This window comes from Chaetodon auriga, chromosome 16 (assembly GCF_051107435.1).
Source record: "Chaetodon auriga isolate fChaAug3 chromosome 16, fChaAug3.hap1, whole genome shotgun sequence".
NCBI lineage: Eukaryota > Metazoa > Chordata > Actinopteri > Chaetodontiformes > Chaetodontidae > Chaetodon > Chaetodon auriga.
The window spans coordinates 19,438,690-19,457,812 of record NC_135089.1 but is presented as its reverse complement, the minus strand read 5'-3'; the positions used below and the strand labels follow the sequence as shown (position 1 = coordinate 19,457,812).

The following is a 19,123-nucleotide window of genomic DNA, read 5'->3' as shown; positions in this document are numbered from 1 at the left end:
AATGAGCCAATTTTATTTATCTCTGAATGGGTATGACACCGGGTTGAAATAACACTGCACTGCGTACACCGAGTCAGATCCTACATGGAAAACAAACCTAGTCCCTTAATGGCTAAATTCGAACATTTCCAGCAGAAAGAACTTGAAAAGAGCAAGGACATGAGCTGAAAGGAATACCACTCAGCCCCAATGATCAGTTCTCCAGTGGAATCAATGACTGGTGGAAGGTACTATATCCCATCCTCAAACAGAACAGCAAACAAGCATCTCTTATGGTTTATAAATTTTACATTGAAGGACAACAATTTCACCACAATACTCTGGCTCCCCTGAAAGGATAAATAAATAAAAAAAAAACTGTGATATAAATAATAAAAAATAATGTGAACATTGTTCTGTTCTTCTTCTGCACAAATATATTGCGCTCTAACACTCTCATTCTTCTCTTTTTCTTCCTCCCCTGTCCTTTCCTCTCTCTTTCTATCCCTGTACACACACACACACACACACACACACACACACAATCATACAATCATACAATCATACAGTACCTCATCTTTCATCCTAGAACTTCCCTCCTCTCAGTGCTCATCTACCTCCATGTGTCTGTGCAGTACGTCAATGCACCTGATTGTTGTTGTGAATGTTTTTTTTTCATTGTGTTGTTTATTTGTTTGTCACACACACTGACGAATCACCCATTATCCCTGATGAGTCCGCCACTGTGAAGACACATACTGTGAACAGCAGTTACTCCATGAGATCTGTTAGTTAAAGGTACCCTGTTGACTCTCTGACCACTAGTAGCGATATAGAGCAGTTCTTCAGTGGGTCCCTGTTTTGTTTGTGTTGTGCATGCACACGACGATGCACGTGCAAGTGGACGACGCGATACACATTCCTGCCCATGCTTTCGTACTAATCCACTGATCTGTGGGTGGTGGTGATTCACCAGTCATGCAAACGTGGATGTAAACAACGCAGGTTTCAAAATCTGCTTTGCAAATGTGTCGCGAGAAAGGAAATGCACTTACCATGTTTGCTAGACCTCAAGCATACACGCTCATATTTGGTGAACACCACTTTACAAGAAAACAGAGAACCACAGAGAACCTTTAATATTTCAGAGACACTGATGGAAAGTGCATGATTGATTTGAGCACAGTTTGAAGGTGATTAAGTTCTTTAATAATGACATGATCAACAATGTAATTTCCTTTCAACAATAGCTATTTTAATCATCAACAGTATTTCAGTATTTCAACAGTATTAAGTGGCTGAAATCTTATTTTGAAATGAGACACTTCATCTAGTTTTGCTCTAGTTAGATCTGACTCACTGTTTCACATCCAGCTGACCTTTCACTGAGCCTCATCCCCCTTCGCTATCATCGCTGTTGGTGCTAGCACACACAGGATGTTCCAGTCCTGAACAGGTGGTAAGGGTAACGTAGTTAGCTGATAACATGACCCTTAATTCTGCAGGTAGAAAGTTAAGATAGTTAGCTGGGCATGCTACCAGCTGCAGCTTACGCTACAGCAACGACACACTTTTCTATTGTGCTCGCCTGTTTTTGGGTTTGTCAAGTTGATAAAAAGACATCAACATGTGGACAAATTCAAAGCCTGGCAGGCCTGTTCTGGCCGGTTGTGGTTGATAAGCTATGACTGGATAATGGCTGCTCAGGGAAGAGGTTTTAGCAAAAGGTCAATTTGGTCATGATTGACTTTGTGGAATTAGGCCTTTAGTATAAGCAGTTTTGATTGAACATTTTTGGTGAGTCTGTAGTTGCGGAGGGGAGGTCTGCCCTTCATTTTGCTGTGCAAAGCAGGGACCTGACGCGAGCTCAATTCTGTCACCACTTTTTAATTAAAATCCTTGAAGACAAGTGAACTAATATAAAATCATGCAAAATGAGTGACCTGTTCCGTTCCAATCTCCAGTGACTCCATCTGTTCAGGGCTGTAAAATGTCAGAGTTGTGGTCTCTCCATCTTTTTCTCCCCCTTCAGCTATGTAACCTGAAATTCACACATTTCCCATTCTCTTTGAAAATTACCTTCTTTAGTTACTATTTGATATCAGGACCAGCAGATTTTTTTTATTTTTTCTTATGTTTCTCATCACATCATAGCTGAGTGTTTTTTGTTACCGGGGGTTCAGACCATCAATGGAAATGTAATAATTCCTCCAGTCGGTGGATGATCATTTTCAAAACTGCCTTCTGTAGGCAGGCTTTGAATGTGGATGAGCGACGATCACAGCAACAGACAATACTGTAGTCTTTAGATAACATCCATCTCTCTGAAAACCAGCCAAAGAAAATGATTGAGAGTCTTTACATCTCCAGTCTTTGTGAGTTCACACAACAAATAAAAATACAGTACAGTGTAGACATCAGAGTCCTTATGGTCTCACACTTTCCACTGAAAGTCTGGTCCCTCACTGTGCTGGCCCACATGAATTGTGTTCAGATTGTAGATGTGTAGGAGGCCAGCATAGAAGATTGTTTGGAGTTTGGTCAGTCGAGCTTAGCTGAGATCAGTTTAGTTAAGCTGTCCGTTCAGTTCAAGTCAATTGGTGGGCTCAGATGCTCTCTGGTTCGTTCAGCTAAGCCCTGTTTGGCAGTGTGAAATAGCCTTGAATGAATGCTGCCTTTCCTCTCGTGGCACTGCAGCTTGACGTCTTTTTATCTTCTACTTCAGGAGCCACTGATTCACTGAGGAAGAAGAGAAGAGAAGAGAAGAGAAGAGAAGGAGGAAAGGAGATAATTAATACAGAAAGGATAAGCAGTGTGGAATAAAAAGAACAAAGTGATGCCAGAAGTTGTGAAGAGGAAGACAAAGCAAGAAAGAGAGTGTGTGCATGAAAGGACAATCAGACAGAGGTAAAGGAGAAAAAGACTCCATATTACTTTCTAACTCACTTATGAGTACGTGTTCCCAGGAGAAAAGTGATAAAAGGATGTATACTCAAACCAGTCAGTGTGCACACTAAATACCATGCACTGCCTGTGTGCTGATGATGGACACTGTATTCCCATTGGATGGATGGATTGTTGCACACATTGTGTCATTTCCTGCTTGTATAAAATGGTGAAGTGTGTTGATTTTGTTTGTATAGCAACTGCTAAAATGGAATACAATGAGGATTAGTGTGTAGCATAGATTTGCATTGTCTTTGTTATGTTGGCCGCAGCTTTCCAGTTGCTGTTTAGATGTCTGTGATTCAAGTCAGTTTTATTTATACAGTCCAGTATCACAAATCACAAAGGCCCACAGGGACTTAACAAGCGGCACAGCGTACAACACCCTCATAACTTTTGTGATTAATGGCATCAGCTTAACTACAACTGCACTTTGGATCTCTGGTGACCCAAACCCAATGGTGCAGTTTTTGTAAATAACAACAATGGAGCTCTATAGCACAGAGGAATAAGATATACCAAGCTGTGGCCACACATGAAATATCTGTTATTGGGATAAATTGTTGTTGTAGTCCAAGCATATGGTTAAACTCTTGGAACAGATTCTCAGTATTGTGGATATCTTTTCTTTTCATTTTGCAGTGGCTTTGGGAGTATACGTGAAGACTGGGCAGGTGTTTTGTTTCATTCCTACATGGTCAGCTAGTATTTGCAAACTGATTATATGCATCATTAAGTCAATCACTGAGTTCAGCTCAGTGTGTCAGGGCCCAAAGACCCTGCTACTAACAATGTAACCAGAGACTCCCCTCCCCAAAAGTGGCTGATCACCTGTGCAAGCAGCTTATTACGACCCATCTTTACATTTCCTGATAGGCAGCAACGTCAAGGTGACGTAGTAAAATGAGCAACAAAGCCCACATATGGAGGTGGTGGGGTGGATGGATGGGTCAAACAAACACTTTAGGATGCCACTGTTCTTGTCAACACTGACTTGTAGTATTTGAAGTTACACAATGTATTTAACTTACATCATATACGTGATGTAAGTTACATTGAGCACGTAACCTCAGTTACACAAGAAACATGTTTTAATCTATACATCCAGACTACGACCCTTTTACAATATGAAACAGTAGTTACTGGATGTAACTGCAGTTCTATGAGTATGTGTTGTAAAAAAAAAAAAATGTAATATGTAAAAAAAACTGAGAAAAAAGACACAACTAGAGGGACTGGAAGTACAGAGTGGAAATCAGTGAGAATGAGTAAAAGAAGAATAAACTGCAAGAGAGGAGAAATTCAGAGCGAATACACCTGTGAAGGAGAGAGAGAAATACTGAAACTCGCTGTGGCCAAAAGAGAAGTCCATTCATTTATTTCCCACCAGGGATCCTCTCATCGCCAGCGAGTCCTCTCTGCTTTCTGTCTCCCTGCATCTCCTCTCCCTCTCTCCTCCACCGCGAGGAGTCTGACCCATCAGAACACGTCTGTACCTGTGCGCCTCCAAACTTTGGCTGTGCATCAGTCATCATTTTATTTCAGTGTTATCTCAGCTCTCTGGCCCACTGTTTCATCACCTGCCGTCATCACTTCCAAGGAGAATAACAGTAATGTTCGACGGCTTTGCCTGCAAGTGAGAGCTGAACTGCAAATACAGCTCAGGGCTAGTTTATTTCAGTGTTTGCAGTGTTCACAATGCAGATTAACCTTAGGCAAAATGGATAAGAAGTGAGTGCTAGTCTGTGTACAGTGTATAGTCTTTGTAAATGTTACCGGTGTGTCCAAGAAATATGCAACTCTGTGCAAGTCCATGCACAGTTACGTACAAACTGTCAAGTGGGATGACCCCAGCTACAGTGCTATGATAAGTCCTGTTGTTTTAGAATATGTTCTCTAGGCCTGTCTGTCTTACTACAGTGTAGTGAAGCTTTATTCATCGTTGGTGGGTCCAGTTTCCTCTGCATGGAGCATTTTCTTGTTGATTTTTTTAATTTTTTTATTTCTGTAACTAGGTACATTTACTCAAGTAATGAGCATAAGCATAACTTTAATAACATGTACTTTGCCTTATCTATCTAATGAATGCTTTAGTGTCAGTCCACAGGCAAATAATGTCCACTGCTTTATACCTTCTCATACTTATCTGACAGATTTAGCTGCTAGTTACTTTAAAGTCTGAGATTATACACACAAAAACTGTAATGAGCTTTGTAAACACTGTTACATTAAGTTATACAACATAAAAAAGGTGCTAAAAGCAACTGAAAATGTGATATTTACTTTGAAGTATTTCTTTGTAACATTAAATATTCAGAACTAAACTAAATTCAAGTTTGGGGAAAACATATCCTTAGTTATTTATTGACAGTCAACTGAGATGAAGTCCTTCCCTGAAAAGTGTGCTGTGGTCACATTTGATTGACAGTGGTCCGGCCTCATGAGCAAACACACCCATAACTGGCATCGCAGTTAGATTTAAATACTGCTGCATTTTGATTGGTGTACAGAGAAGCTGCTCTCTCTGATCTGCTCACTATTTTGCACGTTTGCGGTCGTTCATTGTCATCTTGTTTTATGTTTGTGATATTTTGTACTTGTTTTTAGAGAGTATAATCAAAACCCTCTGGAAAGCAGCACTGATGCTGATTATCCTGAAATAAAGGAAACTCTCTAAACATCAGCTTTTTCCAGGTGAGTGAGAAAATTTGACGTGTGAAAAAACTTTTGAAATTTTAAGCACATTTTGCATGTGATGGTCCCCTTTTAAATAAAGTAAGAATACTGCAGCCCTGCTGCTGATATTTTATTTGTAGGAGATTATTATTATTATTTATATTTTTTGAACAGAGAGGTAGAGATACAGAGGATTATGATACAGAGAATAAAACAGATTAAATGTGAATTTAAGTATAAATAGAAACTACTGATATGGAGTGCAAGAAATTGTAACAATGGACTCTAGTAGAAATATGCTTCTGTAGCTAGAACCTGTGATAAAATTGCACAAGTCTTGTTCAGCTCAAGTTTAATTAAATCCACATGTTATCACAGCAAATGTCCTGCAGGACTGTACAAAATGTGTGTTTGTCTACATTCTCTACTCTTCCTTCTGCTCGTCTTTCTTTTCATAAATCCAGAGACTATTGGCTCAAAGTGGTTTCAGGCAACTCTCCGCCACGGGGTTCTCTCTGCTCTTTGACCAGGAATACAGAAACTCCTGGTGGGGTTCTGTATTGTATCCATTTAATGTTGTTGGAGAGCACTCTGGACTCGACTGGATCGATAACAAAGATATTCGGAGAGCACAGAGCCCTGAGAGGATATGAGGACTCCCACAATATGTGCATATCACTTCCACATTTGTTGTGTGTATGTGATGTACCAGTTTTCTGTTTAACGCCAACAAGCTCACCTACGCACTCCCAGTTTTAAATCTGCACAAACAGACAATACACTCCCACACATTCTTTTATTTTTTTTTATTTTCATACATGTCTCATCCTTCTTGTGCTCCCAGGAGATCTTCCCCTCTGTTTCATTCTCTATTTTCACATCCTCAAGACTCTGCTGACATGGAGCCATGTTCAGTCAACCTTCCTTCCCCACTCCAGGAAGCTTTAATGATCAGCTGTATCTCTATACTTACGAGGACCATCCTGGCTTCTCTCAGTCGCCCACAACTAGCCTAAACCTCTTTCTGATTGACACTGGTGTATTTTGCACAGATAGAAGCTACTGCTGTGTACTGTAAGCTAATATAAAACGTACATTTAAAAACTGCAGAGATGAGCTGCTAATGTCATAATGTGTCTTAGCATTACCTTATCTTGTTATTATCACATTTAATGGGACTGTTTTCACTTTTTAAATTAATGCACGCCCTCCAGCCTTCTGATGGCAGTACAAAGTTACATGAAAATTAAGTCTGCATATGGTGTTTTTACAGATTAAATACATTAAGAGACATTTGCTATTTTATTTTTCAACATTTTTAACATGAAAATGTAGTTTTACAACATTGAATTAAAGTAGATTTAATGTGGAATTCTTGGCACTGATTAACAGACTGGTTCAGCCAGCTACACAGCAACTGTGTACAGGAGGGAATTAAAATGTATTGTAGTTAATAGTCTACTTATGCAAAAGCTTGATCACCCTTGGTCACCAGACGTGCTCCATCAGCTGATCTAAGACGGCACCCAGGTTCATAAGGGGTTATTAGATCTTTGAAATCATTGGCGGCCTGGTCATGTAAAGCTTTGCATATCGAGAATGAAATTTTAAAATCAATGCTAAAAATGAATTGGAAGCCAATACATGCAGACCAGAATTTGAATTATATGATCTCATATTCTTGAACCAGCATTTTGAACTAACTGAAGGTGAGAGCGGTAAACCTAATACCTGTGTAGAGCGCATTGCAGAAATCTAGACTTTGTAACCTTGTGTAAATTCTCAATGGATAAAAAGGATCTAAATTTTAAAATTAACTCAAGTTGTCACTTTATAGGGTCTCTCTTGAGGACAGGCGGGATCCGCATGGGACTGTCAGAGCTGGAAAACACCATAGTTTTGGCCAAATCCCCCAAAGGACTGATTTCCAAGATTCATGCTTCATTACTTTACTCTGATTCTTCAGGCTATGACTCTCTGAAACTGTTGTGGGAATGCGATTTTAAGTTTAGTCCTGTAGACTGGGACAAGATCTGCAGCGGGGTTTTACCTAAATACTTCAATCTCAATACATAAACAAAACTTTAAATTTATTCACCGAACTTATTACACACCTGTTCACCTCCAGAGAATGTTCCCTGATACCTCCAATCTTTGTTATAAATGTAAAATACACAAAGGTACATTTATCCACTTATTTTGGGCATCCAGACTTTCTGGAAGGGGGTTCACTCTGTAATCCAGGAGGTCACTGGTAAACAGTTTTCACTGACTCCCTCTTTCTGTCTTTTAAACCATACTCTAGATAATTTCTTTGACACAGATACTAAATCTTTGTTAATAATTCTTTTGTTTCTGGCTAAAAAATGTATCTTGCTGCGGTTGTCAACTCCCCAGGTTCCTACACTTGACATGTGGTTATCGCAGATTTCTGCTCTTATTCCTCTTGAGAAGCTGACTCATGACCTTAATCACAAATCGGACCGATTTTGGAAGATCTGGGAACCGTTGCACTCCTTCCTACAGAAACTATAACTAATCATTTGTCCCTGGAAGAGTGCTGACTGCCCTTTCATTTATTTCATATGTGCGACTCATCTACCTGTCTCCTGTCGTCCTGTTATTTATTCATTTGTTTTACTTGATATATATACACACACACACACACACACACACACATACATATATATATATATATATATATATATATATACACACACACACACACACACATATATATACATACATATATATATATACACACACACACACGTATATATTGCAGCGCTCACTGTTAGTTTGGGGAGGGACTTTTGTGTTGTTCTGTATGTTTTGTTTGTTGTCTTTTCTATTGTTTCTGTTCATAAAATGGAGAAACCAATAAAAAGAGTATAAAAAAAAAATTAACTTAAGTTGATTAAAAAAAAAAAAAAACATGACTGAACAACCTTCTTTACTTGGTTACCCAAACAAGCCAGAATTGAATAAAACACCCAGATTTCTCAGTTGCCTTTCGTGTGTAATAGGGTTCCAAGATTGTAGACTTTCAGACTGTGGCAAACAAGATCATTTTCAACCATAACAGACCCAGGATTGATCCTTGGGGAACGCCATGAGTGGAATAGGAACAGAAAAGGTTCCACTAGACATCAGACCCTTTCAGTCCAACCTAAGTTTCAAGACACTGTCTTGATGGAGGATTGCGTGGTCTACTGTATCAAAGGCTAGCTCAAGTCTAGCAGGACCAGACTGGAGGTTTTCACCTTTAACTGCACCATTTATGACTTTAATTAAGGCTGTCTCAGCATTGTGTATAGTTTTAAAGACTAAAGACCAGACTGATAGTTAGCACAGCTACTGTGAACACTCATAAAGACAGGCAGCTGAGAGGTATAACTTTCACCTTACATAAGAAAGATATTTTAGAAATAGGTCTGCAATTGCTGAGGGTGAGTGGGTTAAGATTAGCATTTTTAAGTTGAGGTGCACCATTGCATGTTTAAAACAAGAAGGGAAAATGCCGGTGGCCAAGGAGCAGTTAATAATAGGAAAGATGTAGGGACTGACAGTGGGCAGTACTTCTTTTAAAAATTTAGAGGGAATAATGTCGAGTTTGCGAGAGGATTTATTTTGAGAGACATTGGATTCTAAGACTGAGAGAGATATTGGCTGAAATTGAGTCAGCACTGCACAGTTTGAAGGGGGGAACAGATACGACATGCTTGTCTGAAACAATCAGAATCCTAATATTCTGCACCTTTTCACAAAATAATGCAGGAATTCCTCCCCTAATTCAAGGCTACTTTCAGGAGTAGAGGTGGAAGAACCCTCATAACAGAATCAATCACCAAAGCAAAAGGCTGATCTTGCCTCTATAACAGCAGCCTGATAGTTGGTCATGTGAGCTTGGAGCATGTCAGGGAAGACTTTAACCTATTAGCCTTCCATGTACCTTCAGTTTTTCTGCAATGCCTCTGAGGGCCAGAGTGTGCTCACTGAGCCATAGAGAACGACTGTGCTTTGTCTCTTTAAATTTGAGAGGGACAATATGGAGTGAGGCAGGTATTGTTGAAAGGGTTAGCGAAGGCATAAAAGAGCTTGAACTTAAGGTGGTGTTGGAAGTGGCTGAAAGCATCACAGAAATTACTGGCAGAATCAGCATTAAGAACATGTGAGGAGCTGGGCCATATATGAAGAAACTTGAATCTTCAAAGAGTAAAAGAATCAAAAATGAGAAACAGACAGCAGTACTTCCCCAGACCTGAACAAACCTGAGAAAAAAATGAAGATGAAAATGAGAAAAATTAGCAGGGGTAGCCTCAGTTAAGGGGGCAGTGTCATTAAGAGTGACAGTAGCCATCAAAAAGTCCAGGCAATTAGCAGTTACAAAAGATATTCAACAGACCACATTTTAGTGGTCAGGTAACCGAATCGGGAGTTAACCGGTTAATTCAGTAGAGCAAACACTGAACTCAGAATGTCAAAAGGTGTAATAACAGTAACTATGTTGAACCTCAGAAAACTTATCCCACCAAAGGTATCAAGGCTAACCAAAACCCAAGATCAAGTCAAGTGAAACCCAAAACCACTACTTGGCCGAGGGCCAGAAGAAACTCCAAGCCTGACGAGTCCCGAATCAAAAGAAATTCTGGTAAACCCACACCTGATAAGCTAGACACTATTCTGTAAGAATGGCAAAGACTGAAAATCCTAACTATGGGTGACACATCTGTCAGGGAGCTAACAGTGCTGTTGCCAGCTATCCTCTCGACACATCCAAGTAATATGAGGGTTATTATCCACAGTGGCTCTGAGGTCCTGAAGAAAACTTTTGCCTGCTACTGGAGAAACTGAGCAACTGTCAGTCACAACATGCATTCATATCAGGCCCCATTCCAACCTTGGGGAATGGAATCTAATCTTCCAGTAAACTCCTTGCCCTGAATACATGGCTGACATCTGCATGCCTCACCCATGGGATAAAGTTTATTGACAACTTCAACATCTTTTGGAACTGTAAAAGGCCACTTTAAGCCTGATGGGATACATCAAAACAGCACTGGTTGCAGGCTGTTTGGCGCCAATCTACGTCATGCTCTTGGGATGCCAAAACAAGAATTCACAGATAAGTACAAAGGCCAGCGCACACAGGCAGCCGCTTCCTTTAACATGCTGGTCATCTTAAGCAGTCAGTGCCATGGTCAAACACAGTGTAGCAATCACAGACATCTGGTGCCTGTCTCAGCAATCTTAAATTTGTCAGTGTTCAGCCAGTTACCTCTCCTTGCGCAGAATCTTTGCAGGTGAAATGATTCCTTTTTAATATCAAATCACTGGCTAGCAAATCGTTTTTGATCATTGGTCTGATAAGTGGAAAGAATTTGCAATTTATAATTTTAGTTGAGGCCTGTCTAAGGAGCACTACCGGTCTAGCAACACTGATAGAGGTTTGTCCCCCAAAATTGTAATTTTTATTGGTTAGTCAGACAAACCAGGAAATGAGGAGTGCTTGAATCATTTTTTTCTAAACAGTTTATGTGTCATTTGAATCTCTTGCTCTTGAGCTCAAAGCAGAATCATCAGTACTCATTGTTACTAGTCAGTGCTGTTTATGCAGGAATTCTCATAGCTAATCACACTTAGCATCACTAGATATGATTAATTACATATGATAGATTAATCCTTAGTAGAGACCTGAATGTTCATATCAACAAAAAGAAAGATTCCAAAGCTATGGAGCCCTGTTTGGTGTGCCCTGCACCTGGTGGACAGCCTGAGAGCGGTCTGATCAGGTGCAGAAGTGACAGAAAGAAGGCTGCCGTTTGCTTAGGGTGCCCATGTGCAAGTGGTTTAGGTTGCTTGGGTGCAGGGGACCAAGATCAGTCATGACTACTGCCGGCACATTGGACTGATGGGCTAATGGTGGGAAATCTTGGAGATCCAGGATGCTGAATCTGTTTTTAAGTGGAATCTCCTGTGGTGGATGAGAGCGATCAGACCGCTTGCCACCATGTCCACCCCCTCAAATGATATACCAACCCTCAGCAGGCTCATCACGAGCAGCAGAACTGGCTGAGCTTTGGGTTTAGCTCCCAGGAGAATCCAGGAATCTTCAGGCTGGTTAATGGTAGCAGGACCATAGAATACCGGTGTCACTATACAGTACCGGAACTGGTTGGGTCCTGTTGTAGGATATGGCAGGCAGAGGAGCCCAGAACGAGTGATGCTGTTCTTCAACTTTGAGAAGGTCAAACATAAATAGAATAAATGGGCTTTGGACTCGTGGCCTTAGTGTTTCTAAAATCTTGGCTGCAGTCCAACATCATGTGTTGTTGGAAATGCAGAAATTGGAGGAGTTCATGTCAGACAGACATTATCAATGTGTGAAAAACATGCAGACCCCTCTTTCATGTCAAAGGGACCACTTTAAGAAACTGAACCTGGTGTGACCTTGCCACAGCGCAATGCAACATAATCTGACAATACATTGCATTGAACTGCGTGATCATTGCAATGGAGGATAAAATATTTACTTAATATAGAGTTGTAAAATTTTGTTTCATAGAACTATAAGCTGTTGTGCAGATCTCATGGATCCATTACTTAAACTCACCGTCTCCTTTCACCAAATTTGCAACATGCACATTGCGATTTACAACACCCACATGTATCTAAAATTTGTGAGCGACAGTCATTTGTGAAACATGCTGGTCTACATTGGACAATCTGTGTCTAAGTGATGTTCACAAAACGCTTTCATGAAACAGGTCCCTGGGTTGTATTTCAATGTCTCAGTGGTACCTGAAGCAATACATCCCCAACTCCACAGCCACTTGCATTTCTTAAACCCATGCTGTTTGAAGTCTAAAGACACAGTAACACTCCCTCTCCTGTCCTAGCTCTGCATGTGTTCTTGAATGTAGCTTCTTTCAAAATGAAAATGAGAAAAACATTGTAAAAAGCAACTGGCAGCAAGTGTTAACAGTGATTTATCTTCTCCACTGGGTTTAATGGAAATGTTTATAAGGGAGTGAATGGGGTCCATGAGCAGAGAGGTTTGGCAAACCCAACTTAAAAATATCTCCATTCTTGGCACAAGCATGTATAAACTGCCCTAATTAGCTTTAAAGGGATCCAGAGTGAAAAGAATAATAATAATAATAATAATAATAATAATAATAATAATAATAATACTCCCTCATCCCCTCCTGTCCTCCATATTACCTCTGTACTGTGGACGGAGGGCACGGTTGTTGGGGCAGTCACGGCCCTGCTTGCTGAAGTTGATATTGGTTCTGATGCAGCGCTGCAGCAGAGGCTGGGTGGGCCGAGTGTTGTCGCTCATGCTCAGAAAGATCTTGTAGGGCTCATTCTGGCTGAGGAGGCGCAGGGAATGCATCTGTGGAGGAGAAGTGGGGTGGTGAAGAACAGTAGGTGAAGGCTGATTTATTGGTTTATTTGAGTTCAGCTGTCTAATTTACCAGCACAGTTTGACTAGGTGAAGAAGCAACCACCGCCCCCAAGTTGAAGTCATTTAAGTGAACCTATAGCTAGGTCCTCTAATGGCCACTGAATGCTGGATCCAGGGAGTGTAAAAGAAAGAGTGTCTCAATTTTTATGTGTATTACAAAATCGATGCAGTAGTTTCAACGAGGAATAACCTTCATTACTTTGCTTTTCACATAGTATTTCTGGCAATGCTGGCATTTTGCTAAGCAACATAATGTTCCCAGCATGCTCACTTTAAAATGACAACCACTGAAAAGCGTAAATTAGCACTTAATGGCTACAAACATTGTTGCTAAAAGACTGAGGCTGAAGCTTCATGTCATCAGCCTTACCTGTCAATGAACCATGAAGAATACATGAAAGTGGAAAGAAACAGTGCTGTTCTTGTATGGCAGTAACTATTATGAGCATGTTAAGATGAAAATGACCACTGATTTCAATATGAAGGACATCTGAGCACATGACCACAGGTGAAAGTTGGAAGATAAAATGGCTGATAAATCAAGAGCTTTCCCTTAGTGCTCAGCCCCCTCACCGTGATATCTCTTACCCTCACCTGTGCAGACCCTGAGATACTCCATGATGTTTGGGCAGCAACTCATTCTAAACCTGAAGGTGAAACTGCACTGTTTTTCTGCAGAGTACCATGTCTTTAGACTTGGAGATGCTGACTTTTATCTCAGCTACTTTACATTCGGCTTCAAAGTGCGAACACTGGAGGTCACGGTCTGATGAAGCCAGCAGAAAGACATCCTCTGCAAAAAGCAGAGCTGGAGTCCTCTGTTCGCCAAAATGGATTCATTGAGATTCTGTCTATAAAAATCACAAGCACAAATGGCAACGATGGGCAGACTGGGCAGATTCCAACCTCAACTGAGAAATATTTTTAAAAAAAAAGGTACTTTTTCTCTATTTCCTTATGAGTTTATTTCAATTTATTTCCTGCTGCATAGTTCGGTATTTTGATGCATGTAAGGTCTATTGAGATTTTTGGATGTATTACACATTTTAAAGTTTGCCAGGATATCACTGCCTTGTGTCAGCTAACTGCAAGTGTACATAGAGTTTATAAGTCGCTGTGGGATCTGACTTGCTACGTGTGACTGCTGAGATTTGACTTGCTGTTGCTACTTTTTCTGTGCTATGCCATGAGAGGACCACACAAAGCGTGAAATGGAAAATAGGTTTATGGCATTCAGGAATATTCAGTTTACAGTGATGTTGATGTTGTGTGCATTCTGCCTTAAAATTTGAAAGGATGTAGTAATTTCACTATGTACGCATCCAGTGGATGCATCCTTTTCCCCCTGATGCTACATAGTGAATGAACAGTGTTATGAGTCAGTGTGTATTTTGGCATGTATCTGATCCACCAACCACACATATTTTAGTGAAAAATCTTCTTTGCCTCTAATTCCCACAGTCTTCTGTTGGGCCTGAGATCAAAGAATTGAATTGCCAACAACTGCTTCACTGTAGTTGTTGTGTATATGACAAAAAAGAGCATGAACTGTTGCCGGCCAGCTGGAATTATACATTGTAGTCCCATTGGCCACTTAAGATGTTTTCTTGATTTTGTGTTTCTTTATATGTAATGTTGGAAAACAGCTAAAAGAGATACAGCTGATATTTTCGCAGAGGCACTGGATGAAGAATCAGTGATGAGTTAGACTAAGAATCAGATCTCAGTTGAAGACGACATAGACTATCATGAAATGATCACAGCTATACTGAAGAAGCATTACAGACCACATATGACAGAATGCTTCCCCCATCTATAAACCCAATAAAGAGGCATGGGCTGCCATTGGAAAGAAGAAAACAGGGTCAATTGAAGAGAATGTCCCATCTGTCCACAAGGAGTTCAACAGCTTTTGTGTAAATGCAAAATACCAGTGTGCTATGAACAAAGCCAGAAAAGTGTATTTTGTCTTAAATGCAAAAATGTCTTTTTTTGCTATTGAAATTTTTAGAAAATGATGAAGGATGAAATAATGAATTATAAATCTTCAATAATTATTGTGTGGTATTCAAATAATTTTCTGCAAAATTATGACATATTTATACTTGTAGTTAACAAAAATCAAATTCTAATACTGGTTTTTAACCAATTTTAACCAATTAAAGTAGTTTCCAATGACTTTGCGTTAAAGGGTAAACAAATAAAAACCTGTATACTATATATCAATTAAATAGATGTAGAAGGAGAGAGGAGAGAAGGAGACAGAGAAAGGGAGAAAGGACAGAAGCCCAAGGACGTTAGATGGAGCAAAAAGTCGAACATACTGTAAAAAAGGGATGAAAGTGAAACATCAAGAAAAGAGAATGAAGAAGAATGACAGAGAGGTTGATAGACAAGTGAGAACAAAGGATGGGCGAGTGAGAGTAGGAGTAAATAAAGTGAGAGCAAATGGCAGATGGTGTGTGGGAGTTGATTACTTTGATGCATGCAGGTGAGCGCTGTGCTGGATTGTAATGTGTTGCACTTTGACGCTGAGCTTCCTGATTTGAAGAGCTGAGGTTTGAATCTGATCTATCCATCTGCTCCTCAGTGACATAAAAAGGCTCTCTGGTCAGAAGCCAACCACAACATAAAATGCAGATGTATAGCGGCGTGAATGTGAATACATGCAGATTATGATCTTATTTCAACACGTCCTCAAAGCCAAATGACTGAATAGGTACAAGCAAGAGGCCAGTGCAATGAAAGTAGACGTCCTGCGTTTGTTTGACCCATCCACTCACCCCACCTTCCTCTATATGCAACCTTTCTTGCTCTTTATACTACGTCACCTGACTTCCTCCTTTGCTCCCGTCATAATTACTATGGCCACTAGTGATCGCCACCAAAAAAAAAAAAGTAAATATGGGTCATAAGCTGCTTGTACAGTTGACCTATACTGCTGTTTTTCTGGTGAGGATGGGTTGTATTTATTACATTAACTACTAAATCTATTCCTTTGTTTAAAAAGGTAAGAAGAAAGGATTTCTCAGACATTGAGATTACTGACAAGCAAAAGTGGGTGCAATTTAACACATGGATGGTTTTACTTGCTCTGAGTATATGCACCGCATTTCATTACATTACTGTTACAACGTAGCCTCTTTTATCTAAACCACTTTGGGGAAAGTAGATGCTTTCAGTTACAGGTTATGAAGTTGTAATTTGCAATTCAAAGCCGCACTGTGCTCTGTGCTGGCAAGGATATTAGAAATTACATTTCTGCCACAATCAACTGGATGTGTGTTGTTTTCGCCATGTCACATTTACTTCCCCTGCACCTACATACCTGCATCTGTGTCACATAGATGGGCTTATTGATGAGTATCCAAGTGGATGTCTCGTAGCACGGAGGGATGGTAATGGAGCCTTCGTAGGTGATGTAACGCGTGGTGTCAGGGTAAAGGTCTGCTATGTTCAGGCCCATCAATAAGAACGCATCATCTAGAGAGAGAGAAGAAGAAGAAGCAGAAAGAGAGAGTGTTAAGCTGATGCAGTATGTTGTGTGAAAGTCTGTGATGTTCAGACCCATTAACAGGAACGCAATGTCAGAGAAAAAGAGAGGAGCAATGAATACTGTGTGTGTGGTTAATGCAGAACACTGCATCCAGGGTATAAATCTATAATGTCTGGAGCAATTAAAGGGAATTATTTGCTTGAGAAAAAAACATAAATATGTTGGAGCAGAGAGAGTGTGTGTATTAATTAGGGCCAAAAAATGTGTTCACACAGTCAGGCTGTGGGGACTCACCTCCCATTTATGGACAAACTGCTGGTTCCCACAGGCTAAAGCGTTCATTTTTAAGGTTAAGACCTGCTTCTTGCTTTAGGTTGGTGTACATCTCCAGAGAATTAATATAAGTCAATGCAATGCCCTCCTTAGTGGAAAAAAAAACAAGTTTGTGTGTGTCTGTGTGTGGTTGTGTAGCTCTGCTATGTTTAGCCCCATTAACAGGAAGGAATTCTCCAGAGGGCCGTACATCTTCACAGCAGGTTGGAAAACAGATTTTGGCAATGTAGCACTGATTTGTATGAAATTAAGAATGTATTCTTGCTGATGCGTTGGAAACATGCATGTGTATGTGAGGGTTGTTGTGTAACAGCATGTAGAGCAGAGAGCAGACTACATCTCCCATTATCAGAACTGAACGGTTTACAAGAGAAAGAAGAGATTAGTGCGCCAAATTTTAGACTTGGAAGGTTTTTAGGCATGATAGGGGTCATTTGGTCACTCCGCCACTGAAATATCTCAACTATTACACTGATTGCCACACAGTTTTGTACAGACATTCATGGTCCCCAGAGGATGACTCTCACTGACTTTGGTGATCCCTTGTGCCACTTTGAGGATGACATTTGCAGTTTTGAGCGAAATACCTCAAAAACTGTTGGATCGAACAGAAAAATGATGAATTGTGGTAAATATTGTGTTTTCATCATCAGGTCAATATTTACAGGTGAGAGAAGAGGAACAAACAGGCGGGAGGTTCATTCAAATTAGACAGCGCAAAGCCAGTTGTGTTTTGATGGAAAAATGGCTCTAACACACTGCGGTGACGAGAGCCGTCTCAGAACCACTTCTGCTCCTGCTGCCACTTTGATGATTTTATCAACAAGGAGAAGCTGAATACTTGCAGCAAATGTAGAAAAATAACACAATGATCCTTAAAATGTCAATAAACTAATATATTCCAACATTCCTCGGCCATCAAATGCCTTTAAATCAGCATCATTTCATTTGGTTAAAGCGTGAAATCAGTCTGCACTGATCAGTAACTGAACGAGTGACTCTTATATCTGTCCACAACAGCTTGATTCTGTCTGAAAAGCTTCTCCTTCAGTTCATTAAATCCCTGCAGACATCTGAAGGCAGCAGGATGGACATGTTGATAAATCTGCAGCCTTGGACTGGAGAAATGCATTACGCACAGACGTCCACTGTGTTTATCTTGATTAAATCATGTGCAAACGACACCAGACGGCTACAAAATAAGCACACACACCTCTACACACATCAGACTGGTCCATTATAACTTGGTATTCCGCTGTTTATGGGAGATATCAGATTATGGCAGCTCATTAATCCTGTATGGCACAGCTCTGCTCTCCAATTTTAAACAATGAATAAGAATCATGTTTAATTCTTGGAAGCAAATCTAGTTGTGCCACATTTTACGATATGATGTAAACATTTACATGAAATACAGTAGAGGTTTAACTAGAATAGTGTCAAATTGATGTGATCATCTTCACCAAGTTATTTTTTATTTGTTCCCATCATCCACTGAATAAGATTTATCTGTTGAAACATAATCATAATGCTCCACTATGATGACTGAGAGTATTTACCGAGACTGAGAGTATTTACATTTCATGGCCAAGAATGTTCTATTTGTAAAGAAACCCTTTATGAATTCCCTGTATCCAAACCTGTACTCATGTCCACTCCAACAATGACTCACCTGATCATTGGCTCACGGCCAAATTTCTCACTGTACTTTCCTAGAATTCAAATATGTTAGCACGTTTTTGAGAACCCCTGTAAGCAAACAAACATTTGGGACTTTGTGATTCATCGTGAAGGGCAACAGAATTCAGATCGCAAGAGGAGAAGAACATTAAAACATGCTCAGAGATGAAGTAAGAAAGCTTCAGCTTGACAGAATCCCTCCCGTAATGATGGTTTACTGAACCATCACAGCCTCAGAGTGACAGGATTTTTCTTCCTACCACTTTAAATAGGGAGGTGTGACACCCAATGAGCAGCCTATTTGACATCATGTTTTTTTTTTCTTTTTTAGATAGTAAACAGACTTTCTATAATCATTTCATATGATATAGCAAATAGGTTATTTACAGCTAATTTAAAGACCTCATTTTACTCCAGGAACAAAATACATGCCATGTAGACGTTCAAAGCAGAATTAGCTTGTCTCGGGACAAAACACGGAAGGAGACAGTTTGTGTGTGTGTGTGTGTGTGTGTGTGTGTGTGTGTGTGAGAGAGAGAGAG

The 19,123-nt window shown here is 40.1% G+C and overlaps 1 protein-coding gene across 1 annotated transcript in view; it reads right to left on the bottom strand.

Annotated features, from left to right (window-relative positions):
* Positions 1-1,095: 1,095 nt before the first annotated feature.
* Positions 1,096-19,123, bottom strand: part of LOC143334323 (carbonic anhydrase-related protein 10-like) — an 89,581-nt gene continuing 71,553 nt past the window's right edge. Inside the window, exons 7-9 of the mRNA XM_076753076.1 lie at positions 16,401-16,555; positions 12,826-13,000; positions 1,096-2,718 (exon numbers count right to left, since the gene is read on the bottom strand). Of these exons, the coding sequence (XP_076609191.1) occupies positions 2,696-2,718; positions 12,826-13,000; positions 16,401-16,555 (353 nt within the window). The 3' untranslated portion in view covers positions 1,096-2,695. The remainder of the gene's footprint in view (positions 2,719-12,825; positions 13,001-16,400; positions 16,556-19,123) is intronic.